Source organism: Bufo bufo, chromosome 4 (genome assembly GCF_905171765.1).
Source record: "Bufo bufo chromosome 4, aBufBuf1.1, whole genome shotgun sequence".
NCBI classification, from domain to species: domain Eukaryota; kingdom Metazoa; phylum Chordata; class Amphibia; order Anura; family Bufonidae; genus Bufo; species Bufo bufo.
Genome location: NC_053392.1, coordinates 479,671,796 through 479,699,413, shown reverse-complemented (window position 1 = coordinate 479,699,413; position 27,618 = coordinate 479,671,796). Strand labels below are relative to the sequence as shown.

General features: G+C 42.4%; 1 protein-coding gene across 4 annotated transcripts in view; it reads right to left on the bottom strand.

Moving 5' to 3' along the window:
- Nucleotides 1–27,618, bottom strand: part of PLEKHG1 (pleckstrin homology and RhoGEF domain containing G1) — a 306,576-nt gene that overhangs the window by 23,313 nt on the left and 255,645 nt on the right. For all 4 annotated transcript variants that reach the window (XM_040429518.1, XM_040429517.1, XM_040429520.1 and 1 more), the window contains 8 exons: nt 21,388–21,488; nt 20,704–20,773; nt 18,595–18,641; nt 16,787–16,937; nt 13,422–13,553; nt 9,329–9,511; nt 7,384–7,479; nt 1,284–1,370 (listed from right to left, as the gene is read on the bottom strand). In XM_040429518.1, coding sequence (XP_040285452.1) covers nt 1,284–1,370; nt 7,384–7,479; nt 9,329–9,511; nt 13,422–13,553; nt 16,787–16,937; nt 18,595–18,641; nt 20,704–20,773; nt 21,388–21,488 — 867 coding nt within the window. The remainder of the gene's footprint in view (nt 1–1,283; nt 1,371–7,383; nt 7,480–9,328; nt 9,512–13,421; nt 13,554–16,786; nt 16,938–18,594; nt 18,642–20,703; nt 20,774–21,387; nt 21,489–27,618) is intronic.

Sequence of the window (27,618 nt, the reverse complement as noted above, 5' to 3'; positions counted from 1 at the left end):
GATACTATAAAAGTACAAATGCTGATTAGCGATACGCTAATCAGCGAATAAAAGTGACTGCGGTGCGGTGGGCTGGGCGCTAACTGACGCTAACTACCTAACCAAGGGGCCTAAACTATCCCTAAAACCTAACAGCCAATACTAGTGAAAAAAAAAAAGTGACAGTTTACACTGATCACTTTTTTTCCTTTCAATAGTGATTGACAGGGGCGATCAAAGGGGTGATCAAAGGGTTAATTGGGGTGCAGGGGGGTGATCTGGGGCTAAAGTGTGGTGTTGGTGCTACTCACTGTGAAGTCTGCTCCTGTGCTGGATCCAACCGACGAAAAGGACCAGCACAGGAGCAGAGAAGCCATATAACAGATCATATTTACTAATATGATCTGTTATCTGGCTTCTGATTCGATTTTTTGAAAATCGCCAGCCTGCCAGCCAATGATCGTTGCTGGCAGGCTGGTGACGAAATACTTCTTTAACTTTTGCCGGCCCGCGATGCGCATGCGCGGGCCGGCAATGCACGAAATCTCGCGTCTCGCGAGAGGACGCACCGGCGCGTCCACCCAGAACAACAGGACCGCCGCAAAGACGCAATCCTGCGTACGGCGGTCCTGAGGTGGTTAAAGGGGTTCTCCAACAAGAAATATTCTACAGTGTTCAAACCAGCACCTCGATCTAAATACTTTTGAAATTGCATAGCGACTGAGCTATTCAATAAAATGTATCTGTATAGCAAAAAAAAAAAATGAAAATGGGCCTGGTCTCGAAATGGGCCTGGTCTTTAAAGGGTTAAAAAGTTGCAAATATGATAGGGGAGATTTAGAAAAAGGTTGTAAATTAGAACTGGCTTAGTTGCCCATTGCAACCAATCAGATTCCAGCTTTTATTTTCCAAAGAAGCTGTCAGAAATGAAAGGTGGAATCTGATTGGTTGCTATGGGCAACTAAACCAGTTCTGCTTTACACCAGTTTGATAAATCTTACCCGATGTTCGCATCTTTAAAAAAAAAAAAAGGAGGAGCAGGGAGATCAGCCTCGCTCAATAGTTCTGAGGATAGTGTATTAAACGGAAAGATAGCAGCCTTTCACATCCTCATTAGGTATGGTCTATCTTTGCATAGTTTCTTTATATATTCAATAGATTCATCTGAAATGAGTATTTCCTAATAGAGGCAAGGGTTCTGCTGAAGCTACCTCAGGTTAAGCACATATGAATATTTTTGGGTATGTATTTTTGTCAAATAGACCAATAGCACACTTTTTCTGCAGTCTTTATGGTCCACTTACCTTTGCTGGTATTTTAGCTGGGTGATTTTCGAGAATTAATCTCTTCAAGTGTAGAATCCACAGTCGCTTGTCCTGCAGAGACTTGGCCTGACAAAATAACAGAAATGCACATTAAACTATGGAAAACACCGAATGTGAGCAGCTATACCTCCTCTTATCACAGCCAACGGGCTTACCGCCCAACTACAGTTGTTCCGGTTTACTTCTGTAACCGAGGATGGTTAGATGCATTAACACCATGCTGTTCTTATATTGATTGAAGAGAGGGGGCATTTTATTATGTGAATGTGATACTACCGGCAGAAATCAAAGGTTGGTCCAGTGGTAACATTTTCCAGGAAAGGGTCAGAAAGATCACCCCTGTTCCAGCGCACCCTGGATCCCCACTGGTCTCAACTTCCTGATCCCGCCTGACACACAGGAAATGACCATGCAAATCACTGGCTTAGGCAGGGGTGGTCTCATCTGATATATTGGTGGCATATCACTACGATCCCAGAGGTGGAACCCGCACCTATCTCCAGAACAGGAACCCCAAACGTGACAGAACAGCACCCTGCATTCATTTCTAACGGAGTCCCAAAAATAGCACTCCGCTATTTCTGGCAGTTCCATAGAAGTGAATTGAGTGGTGACTGCACTTGTGCTGTGCACTCTCCATTCATTTCCATGGGACTTCACTTTCGAGTACCCATTTTAGAGATAGGTGCGGGTCTCAGAGGTGGGACTTTTTATGAGGCAAGGTAACCAAAAAATGGCTGTTCTGGCTGTTTTTATTTTTATTTTTTTACATTGTTCACCTGACAGTAGATAATGACGTAATGGCGTGGCGATACCTAATATGTCTATTTTGTTTATTTTATTTTGGATGTACACAATAAAAACAATTTTTTTTTTTAATCATGTTTTTGTGTTTCCATTTTCTGAAAGCCATATTTTTATTATTTTTTGGGCTATTGTCTTAGGTGGGGTTTAATTTTTTGCGGGATGAGATGATGATTTGATTGGTACCATTTTGGGGCACATATGACTTTTTGATTGCTTGGTATTACACTTTCTGTGATGTAAGGTGATATAAAAAAAAAAAAAGAGACTTTTTTGGCACACTTTATATCTTATTTTTTTTCACGCCGTTCACCAGACGGGCTGAATCCAATATTTTTATAGAGCAGGTCGTTATGGACGTGGAGATATGTATTTTTTCAATTTTATTTTACACAATAAAAGCATTTTTTTAAAACAAAAAATCATGTTTTTGTGTCTCCATTTTCTGAAAGCCATATTTTTTGGGCGATGGTCGTAGGTGGGGGCTCATTTTTTGCGGAATGAGGTGACCGTTTGATTGGTGCTAACTTTGGGTACATATGACTCTTTTGATCACTTTTTATACAATATTTGGGGAAGTGAGGTAGGCAAAATTTCTGTTCTATCAGTTTTTTTTTTATGGCGTTCACCGTGCGGGGAAAGTAACATGATACTTTTATAGATCAGGTCGTTATGGACTCAGCGATACCAAACATGTTTAGTATTTATTTATTTTAACCAATTATGTGTGCGGATATAGGAAGATGTTTTTTTGTTTTGTTTTGTTTTTTATACTTTTCTTGAAGATCCAGTGGGTCTGATGGTTTACAATACACTGCAGTACACTGTATAGTCTACTGAAGTGTATTTTCAATTACATTTAGCCTGATCAGGCTCATATACACCACGGCAAGCTGGATGCCTGTGAAGGCGTCTGGTTGTGGGACGCTGCCACAGCAGCGCAGCGGCCCGATGGTTAGCCCCTTCCATACAGCGGGCCATAAGGATCGTGGCATGGATGGGGTTAAACGGCCAACATGGGTGCCAGCAACAATGTCGGCTGTTTCAAGCAGATTGTCAGCTGTGTGTTACAGCTGACACTCTACTGCCCTCAGCCATCCTGAAGGTGGAGGGTGGCTCCGCTCGGCCATCCTGAACGGGGGGTGGATGTTGCAGCTGCGCCGTCCTGAAGAGGAGGGGGGGGTGGCTCTGTGCTGCCGTGCCGTCCTGGAGAAGAGGGGTGGGGGCTCCGCGCAGCCATCCTGAACGGGTGGGGGGTGACGTTACCGACATTTAACCATTCAAGCATCGGCAGAGCAGCGGCCCAATGGTTAACCCCTTCCAGACAGTGGTCCCTAAGGCCCCACGGCATGGAAGGGGTTATGTCTGCAGTTTGAAGCAGACTGTCAGCTGTATGTTAAAACTGATAGTCTGCACCGCTCTGCCATCCTGAAGGTGGGGGGTTGTAGAGGAGGGAGAGAGAGAATGCGTGCTAACGTGTCTAGCGAGCAGGAGTTACAGAAAATCTGTCAGAAGACTGATTCTCTGTAAACTCACTAAGAGCAGCCTACTGTGCACAAGAAGCACAGCAGGCTGTAGAACAAAAAAGAAAAAAGAAAAATAAATACAACCAATTTTATTTTTTATTTTTTACGAAGGTGTCCATATCCTTTAATGACTGGATGAACCATCATTTTCAGTGAGTCAAGAAGAATTAGGAATTAGAGACTAGTGGGAACCTGGAGGCATTGATATAGAATCAAGGAATTAGTCAGGGGAGTATATATTTTCCCTCCATTCTGACCCTTTCATAAAAATACACATAATATAAGGCTATTTCCTAGTCACACTGGAGGGTCAATTTTTCTAGATTATTATGCAATTCTGGGTTTTCAAATAAATCTCTAGGACTATAGCATCAATGGTGTATCCTTAGGTGGACTACCCATGTGTGATCAGTGGGGTCTAGACGCCGGTACCTCTGCTCGCTAGTACAATGAAGGGGCCTCAGCTCTATTGACTGTTTTAGGGTAGCTTCACACTTGCGGCAGAGGATTCCGGCGGGCAGTTCCGTCGCTGGAACTGCCTGCCGGATCCGGCAATCTGGACGCAAACTGATGGCATTTGTCAGACGGATGCGGATGTGGATCAGTCTGACAAATAAATTGCAATACCAGATCCGTCTCTCTGGTGTCATCCGGAAAAACGGATCGGGTATTAATTTTTTTGGCCATTTTTAAAGGTCTGCACATGCGCATGCTGCGGTATTTTCTCCGTCCAAAAAACGTAAAAGGGACTGAATTGATGCATCCTGAACGGATTGCTCTCCATTCAGAATGCATTAGGATAAAACTGATCAGTTATTTTCCGGTATTGAGCTCCTAGGACGGAACTCAATACCGGAAAACAAAAACGCTAGTGGGAAAGTACCCTAATGTTTTTTTTAAAGGATTATTTAAGGGGTTGTCCAGGTTGCAGATCAAAGCAAGTAACCAATATCAGATCGGTGGGGTTCCAAGCAGCTGTTTCAGGCAGCCACGGTGTTGGAGAGTATACAGTGCTGGAATCAGCTCTGTTACACCATCTAGGGGCTGCGCTGGGATACTGCAGCTCAGATCCCATTCAAGTGAATAGGAACTGAACTGTAGTACACTGGCGTCGGAAACTGCACAGCCTTCTGCTTTTGCTCTTTACCATGCATAGTTTCCAGCACTGTGGAAAACATCTGATTGGTGGGGGTGCCAATCTAATGCCGCATATAGTCCATCAATATCTGTACCCTGGACAACCCCTTTAAGATTATATAGTGTACTGTATTTTTATTTGTTAGTATTTTGTATGTTTTCTTCATTTGTATTCTATGTTCCTGAACCAGTTTTTAACTCATTAATAAAGTCAGATTACACCAGCAGGTGGCAATCTAGGGATGTTTCCCACAGTTTCTACCAGTGAAAACTTCTCCGCTGAAATTGTACTGCATGGACAATTGTACATGCACACAACCGTGTTTTTGGTCCGCATCCGAGCCGCAGTATTAGTGGCTTTGATGCGGACCCATTCACTTCAATTGCTCCATTCCGTGGGCCGCAAAAAAAAAAATATAACCTGTCCTATTCTTGTCCGTTTTGCGGACAAGAATAGGCAGTTATGTCAATGGCTGTCAGTGCCGTTCCGCAAATGGCGGAACGCACACGGACGCCATCCGTGTTTTGTGGATCTGCAATTTGCGGACCGCAAAACACACAACGGTCGTGTGCATGAGGCCTAAGAGATATACTTGCTCATATACTAATTGTGTATCTTGCACAATTTGGATAATTATAAAGGATAAGAAGGTATTATCCTGGATTTATGTTCATGAAACCTAATACTAAAAGTGACTAATGCAACTTAAAGGGGTTTTCTTGGTTATAGATACTGATGACCTATGCTTAGGACAGGCATTTTAAATCTAGGTCAATGCAGAGCTCTGTATCAGAAAAAATAGGTCTTTCATCACTATAAAGGATTATTAATAAATCAGCACAGAATTTTGGATTTTTTAGGTTACAAAAAAGAAAAAGTTCAATGTTATAATGTTTTATATACAAACTAGACATTAAGCCCGTTAAAATAACAGGCGCTAGAACAGTAGTGCATAAACATTAGTAGGAACAGTCTATCCTCTACAATAAAAGCCCTCTGTGCCTGCGATGTGTCTGTGCGCGTGTGCTGACATTTTAATGCGCATGCGTGGCGCGCCGGACATGACGAGGGTATCGGTTATCCATGTTCGCCTCGACCATTACTTTCATACCCACCTTACTCACCTCTAAACCACCATTACACTTTTCCACCCCAGAACTCTAATCCCAATAAAACTCGGACCACCAATTGGAAATGTAATGGCCACAGCAGCCGTTTATTAAATAACATTTACAACCATAACATAACATAATACAGTATAAAACCCCAATGGGGGGGAGGTCCTTGAAGCCCCAAAACATCGAGCTGTCAAACCAGGGTGAGCCATTCTTGCCTCCAGCCGTACCGCCCAGCTCAAAGGCACCATCGAATGACCCCCCCTCCATTCACCACAACCGCTCGGTCCACCTGGGAGTCCAGCCCCCACCGTGGGGCCCCCCCAATTGTCCTCAGATTCCACCGTGCCCAACTCCAAGGACCACCCCCCACCGCCACAAGCCGCCGTGACAAAAAACCCACTCCCCACAATAAATCCCAGCACCACAACCCCGCTCCCCTCCATTCCAAAACTGCCCAAGGGGGAGGGTGGGTGGGAGCTTTTCTCTCTACCTAAAATGGCCCCTAGCCTTCTTCTTCCCTGCCTATTTAAACCCCTCGACTCCACCCCCTCACACCCCTAACCTATTCTCCCTGCCAAAGCCCCCTCCCTCTCCCCTAGCCCGACCACTCCCCCCCCCCCCCAGCTCACTGAAACCAAACCCCCGTCATGGGGGCCTCCCCTAAAGGGGGCTCCGCCCCCCCTTAGTCCGGCCACTGCTATAGAATCACAGCGCACCACACCGCCGCCTGGATTTCCCACATCAGCACGCCGCTGGCCAATACAAACATGCCACATCTCAGGCATCCTGGACCGCCCACAGCAACAGCGCTGTAACATCAAAGCCGCCCCACATGTCGCAGGTACCGCCCACAATTGCGCTGGCCGCCCGGAACGCCCACATCAGAGCCCAATAAAAACATGGCGCACCTCAGGCCTCCTGGACCACCCACAGCAACAGCGCTGTCCTACACGCCGCCCATACCGCCCACAATTGCGGCGGCCAATAAACACAGGGCGCACCACACACCGTTTGGACCGCCCACAGCAGCGCGCAGTTATTATGGTGTACTGTGTCAGTTTGAGCGCCGCCATTAAATGAAACAGAAGGCTTTGTGCCGAAACGCATCATATTATATACTTTATGACAATGAAATAAAAAGAATATATTTGGAAGCAAGACACGGTTGCTGGGATTTTCTCATACATTCCACGTGGAGTTTGCCGCTTCCCGCTGCAACGTAAACGCCAGATCGAGTGCCGGCTGGACTTTGGTTTAGCTTTATATTGGCTGGCGGCACGCTGATGTGAGATGTCCAGGTGGCTGTGTGGTGCGCAGTGTTTCTATTGGCCAGCGCGCCGCGCATGCGCATTTAACATCTGCACACACGCACTGACACATCGCAGGCTCAGAGGGCTTTTATTATAGAGGATTGTGCTTTATTTGCATTTTTCTTGGTTTTCCTATAGCAATGCTCTTTACAGTCTACTCATACCACATAGTAAGTGTATTACCTGCACTGTATGTTGGAGCTTTGGGTTCTTGTAATGAAAGACGCTAAAGCTGAGCGGTTCCTTAGGAATTACTTCCACCAGCATTAGATTGCAACACTACAGGAGACAAGAAAGATAAGTGCAGGTTTTAATAGCCATTCATCCATGGTATTTCCGGTTCAGACTTTAGATTGATCTAATATGCCGACACCAAACATGACATCTGAAATGATTTCTATAACAGATGAATTCAAGAATGTACAGTAGTACCCCATAAAGACACTACACTCCCTGATGTACAGTAGCACTCCATGAAGACAGCACGCTTACTGATGTACAGTAGTACCCCATGAAGACACTACACTCACTGATGTACAGTAGTACCCCATAAAGACACTACACTCACTGATGTACAGTAGTACCCCATGAAGACACTACACTCACTGATGTACAGTAGTACCCCATCAAGACACTACACTCACTGATGTACAGTAGTACCCCATCAAGACACTACACTCACTGATGTACAGTAATACCCAATGAAGACACCACTCACTGATGTACAGTAATACCCAATGAAGACACCACTCACTGATGTACAGTAGCACCCCATGAAGACAACACTCACTGATGTACAGTAATAACCAATGGACACCATTCACTGATGTACTGTAGTATCCCATGAAGACAGCACTCCCTGATGTACAGTACTACCCAATGAAGACACCACTCACTGATGTACAGTAGCACCCCATAAAGACACCACTCACTGATGTACAGTAGTACCCCATGAAGACACCACACTTACTGATGTACAGTACTAGCCCATGAAGACACCACACTTACTGATGTACAGTACTACCCCATGAAGACACCACACTTACTGATGTACAGTACTAGCCCATGAAGACAGCACACTTACTGATGTACAGTTCTACCCCATGAAGACAGCACACTTACTGATGTACAGTACTACCCCATGAAGACACCACACTCACTGATGTACAGTAGTACCCCATGAAGACACTGCACTCCCTGATGTACAGTAGCACTCCATGAAGACACTACTCACTGATGTACAGTAATAACCAATGTACACCACTCACTGATGTACTGTAGTATCCCGTGAAGAAAGAACACTTACTGATGTACAGTACTACCCCATGAAGACAGCACTTACTGATGTACAGTACTACCCTGTGAAGATACCTTATTTACAGAATAGTACTGCATGAAACCATCATACACCCATGTATTAGTACTCCATGAAGACACCGCTATCACATACAGTAATGCTACATGAAAACACCTGACATGTACAGAGCTTCTCAACTTGAAAACAATGCACTCACAAACATTACTCTATGGTCAATTTAGTGTACAGCTAGCATCTGACTGCAGAGGTAGGCACAAAAGGAGTACGTCCAGTACAAAATATTTGGATGTAAAAACCATCATTTGGAAATCATAAGTTTGCATATATGTTAATTTTGTGCTTTTAACCAGAGCTGGTTAATATAGTATATGTTTGTATCATAGTCGTACTGGCTTTGTAGTTACAAGACTGACATAGCAGGGAGCTTACCACACTCTGATCATTCATGAGCTACACAAGCTCGTAATCTGACTTCTTGTAATAACTGTTGTGTTCAGACATATCCCTCTGAGTAAATCTCATAGGGTTATAGGTTTTATACATAAAACCATTTCATTTGTCAGAGAAGAGTGAAGGAGAACCTCAAACATGTATATTAGCATATGTGAGCTCTGCGTGTCATATTAAGTAGTCTTGATGCTCTGACACAATCATCTGTCATGTCCTTTTCACGAATAGTTTTTTTCAAGTGTGATGCGAATTGCTTCATGTGACCACTGAATCACTGCTAGGCTGTCAGACCACCACAAAGGGAACCTTGCTACAATGAATGAGATGCATTAAGGCCAACACTTTAGAGCTGTGACCTACCAGGATATGGGCTTTGTATGTGTAAGAGTCATCTCTTTTCTTTGTGATGAGGAGCAGCCTGTCAAACAGGAACAAAGTGCGTTCGTTCTTGGCTCGTTGAAAACGAAATGTGCCCTCCAAAACTAGCTCTCCATAACTTGTCAGGTCTGGTCCTTTCCAGTTAGTAAGCAGGCTCTGAATTTCCTAAGAGTGGCATCAAGTGTATAATTTTAGAATTCAGAAGTCATACATTACTGCTCAGCATCATTGTTTAGAAGGGTTTTCTGGTACCTACATACTGATGGGCTATCCTCATTATAGCTCATCTCAATATCAGATTGGTTAGGGGTCTGAGTCTCAGAAAAGCCCTTTAATGACCTATCTTGAGGATAGACCATCAGTATCTAAGTACCTCTTTAACTCAAACAATAATTAAAGGTATAAAACATTAACATGTAAATTTGAAGTTTAGAACATAAGAAAAATATACTAAATCTTACTGTTCTCGGCTTATTATAAAAGGATGATGAAGAATTCAAACAGTGAGAGTTCTAGGAATCGAACCCCCCATAACATATTTTGGCAATTTTTATACTGGCTAAACATTAAAGAGAACCATTCACATTGAACAGGCTGTGGATATTATTTGATAGAGCAGAAAGAGCTGAGTAAACTGGTATTGAACCCCTTTAAGCTTAGTTTATTGGTGTTAATGAGAGTGAAAAATTCCCTTTTGGTAAATCAACAGTTTGAAGACAGATCACTGCCCAGTAGCATCGCAAACATAGATGCGGTGTAATCCTATGTGTAACGCCCCAGAGTGGCATTACCACTCCAAGCCTTGCTTCCATCTGTGTATGCTAATATCACGTCATCTATGCATTTATTTTCAGGTCCTGTATAATGTGCATATCTATTTCTATGCAACTGTTTATGTTCATGTGTAATGTGCCTGGTTCACCAGCAGGTGGCAGCAAACATGGCAATGCTACAGGTACATAGAATGGAGCTTTCCATTCTATTCTAACACCCCTCTGTGGAGGAGTGGGCGAGTCCCACTTCCTGCAGGAAGGGTGGGGACTAGTTTAGTTGCAGTCTAGCTCACCCCCTGCTAGAGGAAGGAAGCAAGTGCTGGGCACATCGCTGCTGGACGTGCCCGTGTCCAAGCCAGGCTAGCTAGAGCACTTTCAGCTCTGCTGGATATGGAGGCCACAGATTAGAGCCTCAGGAGCCGGGAGGAAAGGTTCCCTGGTATAATCTAGAGTCAGAATACAAAGAGAGAAGTTGCAGCATAAAGAAGAAGCTAAGTTATTCAGCAAGCCTGTCAGTACAACAGAGCCAGAGAGCAACAGATGTAGCAGAGACACGTTTGCCTTCCAGAGAATAATGCTAAAGCCTGCTGGGACCAAGATAAAGTTTGAAGATTGTGTCTGATGAACGTTTACCAAAGTAAAGCTGCTATTCAACTTCATCACAAGGTCTGGAATCAATGTATTCCTCATCCTTCAATTATTATCCCCTATTTATCTGCTTCAGAGCCAACGCCTGGGGTCCAGTCGTATCCAGTTAGGAGCACTGTGACACATTCATCATTAAAGGGACATTGTAGGCACCCATATACCACTCGGCCATTCCTACACCTGGGTACTCAGGTCATCTTTAGGGTCCCAGGGGGCGGCCCGTGGCAACTGGCGTCACGAACACCAGGGACCCTGCCTCCACAGCACTTTAAACCCACACCACCAAGGGCACCTCAACCACCATCTGGCGGGAGTCCCTGGACAACAGAGTGTGCCCCAAAGGAACTGGTGCTGTCTTTCCCTTCACTGGACGCCAGCCCAGGGAGGGCTACTAATGGAGTCAAACCGCTACTACCCTCTGCGGCCCGGTCGCTGCATATGCAGCATATATACAATATATTGATGGATACTTAGCATTACAGTCTTTGTGGCCTTTTAGAAGAAAATACCATAATTACTATTTAAAACATTCATTTTACTTTGCTTCTCTTTTCGAAAATCTTTCTTATTCAGCAATTACGGCATCTTTTCCTTCTATTAACCCATTAATGCTTGGTTATTATAATCTGATTTACAAATAGTTTCATTATAGCTTATATTAGTGCAGGCGCAATTAGGAAAATGAAAACAGTGTTACAAATATGCTAATATACCCATATTAAGACGCACCCCAGGTTTAAGATTAGGTAAATAAGAAAAAAAAAAAATTTAATCAGACCTCATATCAGATCAGACCCCCATAAATATCAGGACATCAGATCAGACCCCCTTATCAGGACATCACATCAGCCCACATAGTGAGACCCCCATCAGACCTCAGATCAGATTAAAATAAAAACCATCTCTTACCTGTACTGCGCCACAGCTCCTCTCCACTTCCGGCAGAAGTCGCACTCCCTTGTCTTCCCAGCCTGCCCTGCTCTGTCACCTGACTGCATGCAGCATCAGGTCATAGTGCGGGCACTACGTCCTGAAGCTGTACACGGTCAGGACAGTGCAGCACCGGCCTCAGGAATGAAGACTGGGAGGGTGAGTATTACAAGCGTTTGCAGCGCTTCACCCCCTACTCCCAGCACCTAAAGCATACTAGTAAACGCTTCCATATTAGAAGCGATCACTAGTATTCGCTTTATAAGACACACAGCCATTTTCCCCCCATCTCAGGCTACTTTCACACTAGCGTTTTTTGCAGATCAGTCATGGATCTGCAAAAACGCTTCCGTTACAATAATACAACCGCATGCATTCGTCATGAACGGATCCGGTTGTATTATGTCTTCTATAGCAATGAGGGATCAGTCGTGAATAGGGATGAGCGAATCTACTTCGGATGAAACATCCAAAGTCGATTCGCATAGAACTTCGTATCAATACTTTACGGAGCAGGAACTACGTGCAGTATTAGAATGTATTGTCTCTGATGAGCCGAAGTTATTACTTTGCGATTGATTTATACTGTAAAAAAACATTTCCCGAACTCGAGTTCGGTTCCAAGGTATGTTTTTTTATAGTATAAATCAATTTCTCAAGTTATTATGTAAAGTCTTGTGAGACTTCGCAAAGTAATAACTTCAGCTCATCAGAGCCAATACATTCTAATACTGTACGGAGCCCCTGCTCCTTTTATGCGAATCAACTTCGGATATTTCATCCGAAGTAGATTCGCTCATCCCTAGTCATGAACAGCATTGAAAGTCAATGGGGGACGGATCAGTTTTCTATTGTGTCAGAGAAAACAAATCTGTCCCCATTGACTTACATTGTGTGTCAGGACGGATCCATCTTGCTCTGCACCACATTGCGGACAGAAAAACGCTGCTTGCAGCATTATTCTGTCCACGATGGGGGCGCAACCAAACGGAACGGAATGCATTCCGTTTCGTTCAGTTTTGTCCCCATTAACAATGAATGGGGACAAAACGGAAGCTATGACGGATCTCAATAGCGGAAAGGGAAAACGCTAGTGTGAAAGTAGCCTCACTGAGCGATCTTAACCCCATGTGTCTGCCAAAACAGAGCATTATACTGTGCCTGACCTTCATTATTATGTGCGGAAGCTGGAAAATGCTGAGTGACCAAAAGGCCAACTCTCACTAATTACTACCAAATTTGTATCCAAATAGATATGCTCACTGAAGCCGACTTCAGATCCATGTTTTAAAACGGTTTTAAAAGTTTAAAAATTGATGGCTGAAGTTATTCACCGAAGTCTCATGAGACTTCGGGAATAACTCGCTTCGCCTTGCCAAGCATAGATTTTAAGGGCTCATGCACACGGCCGTGCCCCGGCCGGGCCCGTGCTGAGGACCGCAAATTGCGGTCCCGAATGCACGGGCACCAACCGTGAGGCTGCCGCATGAGGATCGTGGACTTATTCACTTGAAGGGGGTCCACGATCTGCATTAGACTGTCCACACCGCATTGGAGTAATGAATGAGGAGATCTCTGGATCCATGGGATGTACAGGGCTGGTTCTAGCTTTGTTACAAAGAGGTTGTCATGTACTAGATTATGTACGAATTTCTTTTTTTCATTATTCATAGGATAACCCCTTTAAAACATAAAACTATCATTACTAGTAAAGAGATATATACCTGAAGTCTGATGTCATGTTCATGTTTCCTCTTCATGTCATTAATATGCCATGCAACCCGCTGCATTGTGTCAATTGCATCAAGGACAACATCATACCCTTCTGTATCCTTGTCCAGGTGGTTGGATATTTCCTGGAACATGGAAGAAAAAACAGCATAATACATCTTCCAGCAATTCCATATGGTCCCTAGAATATACTTATACATTTTTTTAAAGTGTACAGTGTACAAGTTCAGTTACAGACAACAAACAATCTTTTAGATCAGGGGTGCCCAACCTGCGGCCCTTGATACCATTCTGTGCGGCCCCCAACCATCTGGTAACAGACATGTATGTCTATGTCTTGTGGCTGCTCACATGTATTTTTCATGTATTCTCCCATTAGATGGGAGTCCTGGAAGTGTAACTAGACATTTATGATATATATACTGTATGTTCAATATGCCATAAATACAGTATTTCAGTTGTTAATACCCCTTTAAATTTTATTTTCGCCCCTTGATGTCAACTTAGTCTGATAATGTGGCCCCCAACCAGAAAACATTGTGCACCCCTGCTTTAGAGGATTGTCCTAACTGCAAATCTCAAAGCAGCCCCTTGGCCATATACACTGAACAAAAATATAAACGCAACACTTTCGGTTTTGCTCCCATTTTGCATGAGCTGAACTCAAAGATCTGAAACATTTTCTACATACACAAAAGACCCATTACTCTCAAATAATGTTCACAAATCTGTCTAAATCTCTGTTAGTGAGCACTTTTCCTTTGCCGAGATAATCCATCCCACCTCACAGGTGTGGCATATCAAGGTGCTGATTAGACAGCATGAATATTGCACAGGTGTGCCTTAGACTGCCCACAATAAAAGGCCACTCTGAAATGTGCAGTTTGATCACACAGCACAATGCCACAGATCTCGCAACGTTTGAGGGAGCGTGCAATTGGCATGCTGACTGCAGGAATGTCTACCAGAGCTGTTGCCCATGCAATGAATGTTTAATTTCTCTACCATAAGCCGTCTCCAAAGGAGTTTCAGAGAATTTGGCAGTACATCCAACCGGCCTCACAACTGCAGACCACATGTAACCACACCAGCCCAGGACCTCCACATCCAGCATGTTCACCTCCATGATCGTCTGCGACCAGACACCCGGACAGCTGCAGCAACAATTGGTTTGCATAACCAAAGAATTCCTGCACAAACTGTCAGAAACCGTCTCAGGGAAGCTCATCTGCATGCTCGTCGTCCTCATCGTAACCGACTTGAGTCGGCAAATGCTCACATTCAATTGCGTCTGGCACGTTGGAGAGGCATTCTGTTCACGGATGAGTCCCGGTTTTCACTGTTCAGGGCAGATGGCAGACAGCGTGCGTGACGTCGTGTGGGTGAGCGGTTTGCTGACGTCAACGTCGTGGATCGAGTGGTCCATGGTGTCGGTGGGGTTATGGTATGGGCAGGCATATTTTATGGACAACGAACACAGGTGCATTTTATTGATGGCATTTTTAATGCACAGAGATACCGTGACGAGATCCTGAGGCCCATTGTTGTGCCATTCATCCACGACCATAACCTCATGTTGCTGCATGATAATGCACGGCCCCATATTGCAAGGATCTGTACACAGTTCCTGGAAGCTGAAAACATCCCAGTTCTTGCATGGCCAGCATACTCACCGGACATGTCACCCATTGAGCATGTTTGGGATGCTCTGGATCGGCGTATACAACAGCGCGTCCCAGTTCCTGCCAATATTCTATAACTTCATACAGCTATTGAAGAGGAGTGGACCAACATTCCACAGGCCACAATCAACAACCTGATCAAAACTCTATGCGATGGAGATGTGTTGCACTGCGTGAGGCAACTGTAATTAACAATGATCTGATCTTCCAGTCTAATACAGGCTTTATAGTACACTGAACAAAAATATAAACGCAACACTTTTGGTTTTGCTCCCATTTTGCATGAGCTGAACTCAAAGATCTGAAACATTTTCTACATACACAAAAGACCCATTACACTCAAATATTCACAAATCTGTCTGAATCTGTGTCAGTGAGCAGATACTGACTGGTTTTTTCACTGTAACAGCAGCGGTCTCCTCTGCTGGCGAGCAGACTAATGCCAGGAAGGAACGCTTCCCTCCCGACAATCGTCAGTAGAATCGGGCTGTGTAATGCAGCCTTTAGGGTTGTATTACACCAACAGATCTGACCAATTTCGGTCCAATCAGACCTATAGTTGGCGTGTATAACAAAATATCTGTGTGTGTAAACGGCCATCTGAGCAATGATTGGTCAGAAAATCTGTCAGATAAACAGTTGGTGTAATACAGCCCTTACACAAGGACAATTCAAATTAATGGGTATCTGACCACATGATGCAAGATGAGGCAGGATTATTTGGGCAGTTCTTCTCCCTGACATACTTAAAGGGAACCTGTCATCAACTTTATGCTGCCCATAAGAATGGCAGAATAAAGTAGAGACAGGCGAGTTGATTTCAGCGGTCTGTCATTTAAAAGTTAAAAGTAAGTGGTTGCCGAGAACCAACATCACAATCATTGCAGACTGGGCCTGGAAAAGAGTCATGGCCACCTGAGAAGAGTCATGGTTATTCATAAATTCTTGCTCTTCTGCCCACCTGCTGATGACTGACAGTCTTCTACCTAGTTTTTTCCCTTTCTCTCTAGGAGAGAACTGACAATCATTAGTAGATGGGAGAGAGCAGGACATTATAAATAACCATGACTCTTCTCAAGTAGATTTGACTCTTTTCAAGGCCTGGGCTGTAATGATTATGATGCTGGTTCTCAGCAAACATTTACTTTTAGCTCATGAGTGACACATCCCGGAAATCAGCATTTCTGTCACAATTTTATGCTGCCCTCAGTGAGGTCAGCATAATGTTGATGACAGGTTCCCTTTAATAAAGTATTTACCATTGCAATTTTAACACCTAGCGTGTATACAGGTGTATTATTATGATCGGTTACTTACCTGTATAGGATTAGTAGATGAATAAAATATAACAATAAATGTAATCCAATAAAACATTTAAATGTTATTTCTGGCAATATTTCTATTAGGTTTTATATTTCTTGCTTAAGCCAAAAAATATGGCGTGGTCTTCAGCGTATTGGTGGTAGAATCTCATACACTTTTTAACAGTAACAATAAGCAAACAATGACTTGCCTTAGGTCATCAAAACCATAAGCCTGTGTAATCAAGACCACGACTTTCACTGCCGGCCACACCTAGCAGCTGACCGTAGGCCAAGGTGTCTGTCTCTTTCAGGCTTGATTTTTATTTAGCAAAAATATATATATAAAAAAAATTCTCCCCAGTGAACACTTACATGCAGCAGCAGATGGTACTTGAGGATCCTTTGAACAGGTTTTAAAAGGTAGGACCCCAAAGGAAGGCTATGTTGTAGGACTTCTTGTCTTTCTCTGAAGAATTTTGCAAGGATCTTGTTTCTCATGCACTCCGTCAGCACAGCCACAGACCTGTAAATATATAGCAGTAGAGATGAGCGACTTTCTCCAAACCCAATTCGTTTTAGGCCACATTCAAACTAATCAGTCAGCAGATTCAGTTTGTGTACTAATAAATTCAACCCAAATCAAGAGTCCTCAGATTGACCTGAAAAGTTTTGCATGACACTCTGAGGTCATGTAGAATCAGTAGACTGTATCCAACCCCTTTCAGACTGTTTAACACCAAGAGAGCATTAGTGATGTCAAAGTGACAGGAGCATATATGGCTATGGGTAAATGCATTGGAGCTGGTGGTAACAAAATGCCTGTTTAAAAACATATTGCCATACTTTTTAATTAAAACATGGTCCACAAATTATCCCTTTTTGGTGGCAGATGCCTTTTACTTTGTCTTCTGACCTGTAAAATGGTGTCCACCATTTTGAGAGATTTATCCGAACTGATTTGCAAAAGAATCATCTGGAATACGAATTATTTTTTGAACGAATTCAGGACAAATTTGAATGAATCAATTCTAAACAAATTTACTCTGTATTGCAGTTATATGTGAGCCATTAAATGTGAGCCATTTAATCAACTGTACAAATGGGGGACGGACGGACAATGAATCATTGTGTTTTCTGCTAAAGGACATAATAATTGCCCAGATACATGAAGTCCCATGTGTAGGGAGATAGGTTGGGTGTAGGCATGAGATCTCTAGATATTGTATTTATTTTCTGTTTATAAGAACCAGTGATTAGACTTCATCCTGTCCCATCCACTTGTCTTCCCTGAGAAGTATCAGGCAGCTGCTTATCTCCTTCACTCCACAAAAATCATATACCCATGTGTTTAAGCTGTCCTCAGCAAGCCAATATCATTATAAGCTGAGCCAAATTAACAACTATACACTGGAGCCTAGCCACAAGTACCACCTGCAGCAATCACATATGAGCACGTTAGGAATTTCAAAATGTATTCTTAGAATTAGTTAATTTTTCAAAAACAACAACTGAGAAGTAAAAGGTGTTGTCCTGATTTCACCAGACCTGTGAAGAAAGCATACTTAGCTGTTCCCCTCTGCTTAGTTTTGGCTCCCTGGTCTACCACTGTCGCTACTGGGCTTTGATCCACCATGAAAACTTCTGGAATGGATGGGGTCACATGGGCCTCTGCAGCCAATGACTGGCCACCGTGGTGATCCCATGTCCCCCATCCATTCTGGAAGTTTACATGCAGGGACCGAAGTGCAGGGAAGACAGCAGTGGACCCAGAACTGAGCAATGAGGAGCAGGTAAGTAGGCTTCCCTTCACAGGAGGGAAATTTAAAATAGAAGGGTCTGAGCAACCCTTTTATGGCAATATACATTAGATGAATTTAGACTAAAGGAACCGGCAAACCATGTACCAGATCTCCTACAGATGTCAGATGGTTGAGGAAAGAAGAATCCGGATGTTCAACACTCCATATTAATGGAGATAACCTCCACTAGACAGCATTTTACTGCACTTGAAAGCACATGCATGCTCCGCAGAACAGTGTGCATGTGTTGGGGTGGTTGAAAGGAATTGCTTTTGGCCAAATGAGCATTCACCTGACATCCATCAAATGTGTATGGCCAGCCTTATTTGCTTGTAACCAAACTGACATTATATATGCATGGAAAATAAGAGGACGCCATACCTTGGATAATTGGTGCAGTACTGTGTGTAGATATGAAATTCTTCACTCTGTAAAGAATTGTTATGTAATAATTAATAATTCTTCTATATACACACAATAAGCAATAGTTGATAGTATACATGAGTTGTATCAAGAGCATAAGGGCCCATTTACACAGGCAGTTATCAATGGGGAATGATTGGGACTGAACGTTTCTGCTCATTAGCTGCACTTACATGCACAGATTATCGAGGGGGGGGGTGGTTTATGGGAATGAACGAATCATTACTACAAACTTTCATTGGAATAATTATTGTTAGAATTTTTGTATTTAAGCAATATCTAGGAGCCTTAGGACTGAGCGGCCAATTGCCGGGAAGGAAGCGTTCCTTACTGACAGTTGGCAGCTCGTTCAGTGAAGGAGACTGCACGTTTACATGTCCTTCACTGTAGGAGGATATGGATTCATACAGAATCATGGCTTCCGAGTAGTGGGTTGCTGTTAAAACCTAGGATCTGCTGCTCAGAAGCCATGATCGGTGGTGCCTGCCTGAGCATTTTGCTTGTTCATTGGGCGATTGGCGGCACATTTAGAAGGCCAGATGATTGGGAACGACCGTTCTAGAAGAAGATTATTGGTGCATCTAGATCCACCTTTAGACTAATCAAGGACTAGAAGACCCTTTACACAGGCTGATATCTAGGGCAATATCGAGGGCAATGCTGCTTGCCAATAACTGTTCTGTGTAAAGGTGTCGCCAATCATCCGATGATCAAGCAAACACTTGTTCATTGGGTGAAAGCATCGCTGGTGCAGACTCCTAAATCATTTCTAGGCAGCAGAAACGATGAATCTGTAGGTGTACACGCAATCATAGTAGCCACCCCTCATCCCCATACAGCAGAGGCGATTGCTACATTTAAATGCAGCTCCTACCTCCTCTGACAAACGGATTGTTTCCTATAACTGCCTGCTGTGTCGGCCTGTGTAAGGGGTCCTTAAGGTCAGAGACCAGATTAACTAGCCATTGATAAAGCAGGTTCTGTATCTCTACATTTTACTGACTGTCACGCTAGATATCACCTTAACGTAGAGCAACATTTTACAGAAGAGGTATAGAAAAAGTACACAAACAAACCCACTGAAGACAGAAAACACATCGGAGACATAAAAAACAGAAATGGGCTACATAAAAAGCAATATGTCCAATAGAATCACTACAAAACAAGAATATTTAATATATTTAAATATTATAAATATGTACATTGTAAAAAAAAAAAAACTTTTACAGATTAAGATTCTGCAAGCAAAAAGCAAAGATCAGCTGACATTTTCATTTTTAACAGCTCAGTTACATGCATTTAATTTATAGCAAGATGGTCCCCCCCAAAAATTATAGCAATAGTAGACATCCTGTGGATAGGGCATAACCTGACAACTGTTAAGATGATCGAGCCTTCAGGGTGGTTTTTTTTTTCATCCCTTCCCCACCTTCAGAGACCCATAATGACATGTTTCTAACATCATATACATAAAAGGCTTGTTTTTGCAGGAGGAGTTCTATCTTTAATGCCACAGTTTTGGGGTACAAGGTGATGTATCAAAAATCTGTGTGCAGGTGATTCTGAGAGCTAGAACTCTTATTTTCCCATCGACAGATCTGTGCAGAGGCTGCAGTTTTCATTGGTACCATTTTGGGGTATACACAATACATTCACTTGTTTTGGTATGCGGAATGAAGAATAACAGTTATTCTGGAATTTTATTTTTACATTTATTATGGCATTTAACATTTAAAATTGAGTTTGTGTGTGTATTTTTTTTTTTTTTTACCGGAATTAGGGGATTTAGAAATTGTCTAGTGACGTCATTCTCTATTAAAATAAATAGTGTGACTGTACAGTGACAATAAGTCTATTGCATCTACATGTGCTGTGCAGATGACTAGAAGCTATAGATCCCTTCTTTCAGCCACTGTGGTGTTCCGTGTGATTACTGAAAAGAATAATCCAGAAAAACCATTTGTCCCCATAATCACTTCATAAACTTGCACATCTTTAATTAACAGCCACACGTTATGAGCTTTCAATTTATCTATTTGGTTTGATCGATTTAAGCGTGAACGTTACCTTTGACACAAAACATTCTGCAATTGCAACTGGGTCATTGTCACAGTTTTCTAGCTCTTGGAGAAGTTCACTGTGGAAAGATAAAATAAAAATATTAAAAAAGCAATACAATTTTAGGATACTTTCACGCAGACGGCAGAGCAATCCAGCAGGCTGTTCTCTGCCAGAGGTCTCTGGATCTGGCATAGCCGGATAGTGCTGTGTGACCGCTGGACCCCATATGGGATCCAGTGGGAATCTATCTTCTTCCCAACATTTATGCCAGGATTCGGACGGACAAATATCGCTGTGCACAACAGTTTCTGTTTGGCCAAAATCTGAGAGCAGCCAGATCCTCACTGGCTCCCATTATAGTCAATGGGCTCCGACAGTGAACAGCTGTAAATGGCTAGGCCAGATCCGGAGAACTCTGGCGCACTATTTTGCTTTGCCGAAACAACCTGCCAGATTTCTCTGCTGTCTGTGTGAAAGTAGCCTTAGTGATAGCCATGTATGTCATATTGAACAATATTCTGCATTTCACCACTATTGGTGTGGAACAAAAGTTCTGGATAGAATGAGGACAAGCGGATTCACAGCACAAAACACGACATCTTTTCACATACGTATATTGTCAAATACTCCCTTTATACTTCACATAAAAAAATTCTAGAAACAATTTCTACCAGATAATGTATATTTTACCTGTTAAAGTTGTATATATCACGTATATTTCCAAACAGTGCTGATCGCTCTTCTGCTCCTAAGGAAAGTCTTGTTTGATCGGAGATGCAGTTGAGATAATCCTGAAATAAATAAAAAAACAGGCACCTAAAAATGATGTAATGTTTGCTAAGGAATGCAATAACTGACATACAGTAGCTATGGCAGCACCCCATAGAATAAAATCCAGACCTTGACATAGAACATTGGCCGACAAGATTACAATGCACATGTTTTTCAGATCAAATGTGCCTGGTCAAAAAAAAAAAAAAAAATGGCCTTGTGGCCCTGTATATAGCATTATTGAACCACAACATAGGGGCCCATGAGCAATACTACAGCTAATGTTCAGCAGATACTTATGTCACAGTTCGTAGGAACTCAAAAAGGTCTCCTAATGACTCACTTCATTGGGAGGGTGTTTATACAGCAAGTTGCTCATTGCTCTAAACCACAATCAGGTTGTGCACATCCTGATACTAGGGTTTCTTGGGACCACCAGTAGAAATGGTCTTCCATACAGAACATGTGCATGTCCAGTATTCACTACATTATTACTGCACACACAGGACACATAAGGTGGGATATCTTTGGGTCCATAAAAATAGACAATTGTTGCGAATGATTGGCTCTAGTGTGAGCATTAAATAGACTTGTCCACAAATGGGAACCATTATTGGGCCAGAGCCTGGACCCACCGGAGTATCCTTTCATATTCTGGTGGAGAGGGAGCCAGTCTGACCATATATATATTTTACAGCTGCTAACAAAGTGCAATGAAGGCTACACATTAGTGAGTATTCACCCTGAAGGACTAAGGGACCTGCATGAGAAGCCTACTTTGGCCATATAAGTACAGTAGTATTTTTTTTTAGATCCAGCAATTACATCTTCAATAGCTGACGGCCAAAAGCTTTTTTGGCTCACCGATCTCTCTCCAAACTCCCCTAGACTTGTATACATTTAACTCAGCTAAGCATAGATGTGTTCTCAATGGGGACAAAGGAGAAAGCCGGAGTCAGACAGCTAGCGGCGGCTTATCTCCTGGAAAATAAAAGTATCAGGAACTGAACAAACCCGATCCTCATCTCTCGACTATCTGTTGGTGGAGAGTCCTTAGATCCCCATAAATGTTAGATTGTCAGTTGGTCTTGCTGAGAATTGCGGGTTTGGGCGACAATAACCTAAGGTGATTGGGGCCTTTAGTCGGCAACCAACAACTGTGTTAAAAGCCCATAGATGGGGATATAAATGTAGCCTATGCCAATGACTGGGTTGAGGGTAAGGCTAATCTGTTCCATCAGAGGAACATCCTGTTAGAATTATGTTAGAATTCATTGTATCTGGCATAGCTGGATACTGCCTTTCCCTGCCGGAGCCCATTGACTATAAGGATACCTGGTGGGGATCCAGCCTGTTCCTTGCATTAGTGGCAGTGCTTGCAGTGGTTTTTATCCAGCCGAATCCCGCCACTAATGCCAGAAACAGGCCTGGTGGTGGCCATTTCCAGCTATGCCGGATATGATGAACTCCAGCAGGAGATTCCTCTACTGGAAGAGTCTGCCAGAAGATTTTAACGCTAGTGTAAAACTAGCCTTATACTATAAAACCTCTTACTATGTAATAGTAGTGCTGGTTGCAAAAGTAAAGCAGTATTTGGTGTCAAAAACATTTTCTATGCTCATGAAAGAACAAATTTAAATTTTTCACTTATTTGTGGGAAACCAAAATTAATGCATTTTCCATCAAGTCAGTGTGTGCTCACAGACTCATTTGGAAACATAGTACATACTTACACCTGTGAGATTCTGCCTCAAGCAACTATCTTTTCAAGATACCAAGTCTGGATCTGAATTATGTATGCAAAGTAAATCAAAAGAGATTCCCTAAGGGCAAGAGTCCTAGAGATGACCTTGCTTGTAGCAGGCCCTCTTACAAAGCACATATCGGTTTATGGAAGAAGATTAATAGGTGAAAGGAAAGACACAGGACATATTCCAATATACAAGGCAAAATAACAAAACACAGCACACTGAAAAAGATATTTAGGATTAAGTTCCACTTACACAAATAAACCAAGTCTGGAGATCTTATAAATTGTATTATTTAGCACTGTCACGTTACAGACTGCACTGCGCTTTCATGTCATATTATTTATATCATTTTCAGACATCTGTAGTATGTTACGCGGGCTAACACACTTTATTTATTTTACTCACGTTCACTGTATACATATGCATAGTGATCTATTTCCAGTATTTCAAGTTTTTTTTTCCAATAAAATGTTCTTGCGATACATGATATATAGGCCAAATTGGAAAAGCTGGCCATACACATCACCATTTAGCTTTCCGTTCTCCTGATCAGTCAGAAGAACAGCAAAAAAATAAACGGATCTGTTATTTTGAGCATCAATTATGCTCAGTTGGTATCAGTGTGCACTAAAAATAACTGATTTGTCTTTTTTTTGAGTATCAGTTATGATCAGGATAGTAAGGACTGGCACTCAATATGTGGGTCACAACATCAGCTTTTAATATTTAAAATATGTCTAAAAGTGAATACATGGTAAATAATACTACATAAAATATCCCCTAAAAACTCAATAAAATTGCCACTTGTCTAGCGGTCCTAGATGAATGACATGTGCAACTACTTCAAATTGGAAAGTCCATAATACAAAATTTCAATCTGGGACAATGTTCCTTTAAATACCAACAGTCAACGTCCGGGCAGTACTGACTTCTTTTGAGTCTGTGATAACATGCAATCCGCCAGTTGTGGCGTTCAATCTTTCCTCACCATAATGGGATGTATGCGGTGGTCACAGGCTGTGGAGAGATGTTGCTTACCGGTGTCTGCAGCTTACCGGCCCTCTCGTTCACCTGCTTTCCACACCGCGCTGCTGTGCTTACTTCCGGCGTCCTCGCACTCTGTTCTAGGTCACGTGTTCCTGCAGAGATATCGCGGGACTTCGTTATTCTATTCCGGTATCTGATGTACTCATGCTCATAGCAAGATGGGAGAAATGGAGCGCTCCAAATTTGAAAAGTCAATCAAATGGTCTTTCTCATGTCCGGATTAACACTTGCAACAGGGATTTCCACGCCAGACGCGTTTCGAGGACTTCACTCCTCTTCCTCAGTGGCTGAATCCCTGTTGTACATCACTTCCTTTTATATCCCCACAGGATCATTATAAAATCTGGACTGGAATGTCTTTTGAACACATTGCGGTATCAATGCGGTTTGCATGCGTTTTTTTCGTTGTCCATGCGTTTTTTCTTTCCATTGCATCAGGATATTGTGATAAGTATAGACAGTCAAAAAAGCAATCTTCAATTGATCCATTTACACTCTTAAATTTATAAAATACATAAAATACATGACTCCTGTTAAAATCAACATAAAATATACTCAATTTATTTGAGGGAAGGGTAATTTGGGGTCTTGTTCGTTATAAAAAGCAGGATAATGAAACCTCTCTCTTGTTTTACGTCAATTAATATGTTGTAGGTAGATATATATGTTGTAAGTAGATATGGGGGAGTGGGCCTATCACCAAGGGGGGGTCGTAGCGCCGATAAACGGCCAGACATGCGATCCCCCATTGGATGAGAGGCACACCACCCAAACTCATAAAAAGCCAAAAATCTCCATTTCTGCATTTAAACCTGCTGGCAACATGCTTCCAAAATTGTAAATCTGTTTTGTTTCTGCTCTAGACATTCGTTCGATGTGATTCCCACCTCTTCAGTGCTTCTCAATTTTCTCCAGGGCCACAAAAACCAACCCTGTAGGGTCTTGGTTATGGGCCTCTTTAAAGTGCCTTGAGAGTGAGTGTTGTAAATATCCCTTTTTGATATTCGTGATATGTTCGGATATTCTCACTCTCAAGGCTCTTTTGGTTCGTCCAATGTACTGCCTGGCGCATGGGCACTGGACGAGGTAGATCACACTTACTGTGTTGCACGTTAAGAATTGTTCTATTTCCCATGTAAATGAATTTTGGCTAGAAAAAACCTTTTTTGTATTTCTAGGGATTTTCGTTATTTTACAGCATGTGCATTGTCCACATCTGAAGAAACCTTTTAAATTCATCCATCCTCCCAAGTCTGGGTTTATACTGTGTTTTGTCTTGATGGAAGGGGCCACCTTAATACCCAAATTTGGTGCTTTGGTGTATATAATTGTTGGTTTTGTTGGTATTACCCTACCTAAGGTTTTGTCTTGCAATAAAAGATGCCAATGGCGTTTCACTATCTCCTCAATTTTCTTCCTTTGTATTGTGTAGGGGAGAATTATTCTAAACTGGGAGTCTGTTTCTTTATTTTGTACTGTTTTGGCTGTTAACAGTGTACGTCTTGATAGTTTTCTTACTCTCTCTAATGAGTCCTCTAGTAGATTACTAGGGTATTGTTTTGCCAAAAATTTGTCTCTTAAGCGCATTGCTTCCACTTCAAATTGAGCCCCCTCGGTACAATTTCGTTTCAATCTACGAAATTGTCCGAAGGGCACATTCAAGAGCCAATTAGGTAAATGGCAACTTGAATGTAGGATAAATGCGTTTCTCGAAGAGGGTTTCTGGAAGGTCTTGCACACATATTTTTCTCCTACTTTTGTAATTGACAAATCCAGGAATTCTGTTTCTATATTCTCAGTGCTTCGTATAAAAGTCAAGTTAAGATTATTTATATTTAGTTCGGATATGAACTTATTTAAACTTTCTTGATCCCCTTTCCAGATTAAAATAATGTCGTCTATATAACGTCGCCAGAGCACCAGGCCGCCCCCTCTGTGCGAATCTATAAATTCCTGTTCCCATTGTGCAAGAAACAAGTTTGCATAGCTGGGGGCAAACCTGGTGCCCATGGCGGTTCCTCTAATCTGCAAATAAAAACCTCCCTCAAAATAAAAATAGTTATGTTCTAAAATATGTTGTATTCCCTCTAAGATAAAATCCGCTTGTGATGTCTTCATTTCTTTATTCCTTTCTAATTGGGCTTTAATGGCCCTCAGGCCAGCTTCGTGGTCTATCACCGTGTAGAGGGACTGGACATCTAGAGTAGTCATAATCCAGTCCTCTCCCACAGTCAATCCTTCCAAAATTTCAATTATTTGGGTAGTGTCTCTCAAGTAGGACATCGTGGTTTTAACCATCGGTTGTAGCCACGTGTCTACATATCTTGAGAGGTTTGATGTTAAGGAGCCAATGCCTGAAACTATGGGGCGGCCCGGAGGACTCCCCATGTCCTTATGCACCTTTAGAAGGCAATAAAAGACCGGTAGTCTTCCGGGCGTCCCCATAATAAATTCTAACTCTTGTTTTGACAGGATTCCTATTGCGGCTCCTCTCTGGCAATATTCTTCTAATCTACCATAAAATTTTAGGGTTGGATCAGCCTCAAGTTTTTGATATGTAGTGCTATCAGACAATTGTCTGGAGCACTCCTGTATATATTTAGACGTCTCAAGGATCACGATCGCCCCACCTTTATCGGCGGGGCGAATCGTGATCGACTCGTTTTTCTGTAATTCTTTGATAGCTGAGACTTCCCTATTGGACAGATTCTTCCTATAAAATTTTTTATCTTTTATTTTCCTAAGGTCTGTTTCTACGTTTTTCTGAAAACTCCCGATTTCTGGGCCTATTTCACATCTAGGAAATTTTTTTGATTTCTTTTTCAAACTAGTATGTTTGAAATCATCTTCTATTTGTGAGGTTATAGAGATCGGATTCTTAATAAAATATTTTTTCAGGCAGATATTCCTGATGAATTTTTGAATCCCAATATACGTATTAAATTTATTAAGCTGTACACTAGGTGCAAATTTAAGCCCTTTATTTAGTAAGGAACTCTGAGATGGGGTGAGGGTAGTGTTACTTAAATTGATAATGTTATCCTGTTCTATAGTGCTTGTGTCTATCTGTGGTTTCTTCCTTTTCCTTCCCCTTCGTGTCTTGTTGGTTGATTGTGATAGAATTGGTGCTGGGTTTCCCTCTGATTGTGTGTTAGTGGGGTTCTCGGGTAGTCTCTCTGTCTCAGAGAGCGTGTCTGATGAGGTGAATACTGTGAATCTTCCTGTCTGTCGTGGTAGTTGTGGTGTCTCAGGTTGTATTGGTGTTTCTGTGGGGTGTGTGCCCTTCTGTTGTGTTCTGGTGATCGTGGACGTCTGGTTTTTAATCTTGGTGAGTGGTGTGGTGGAGTTCCAT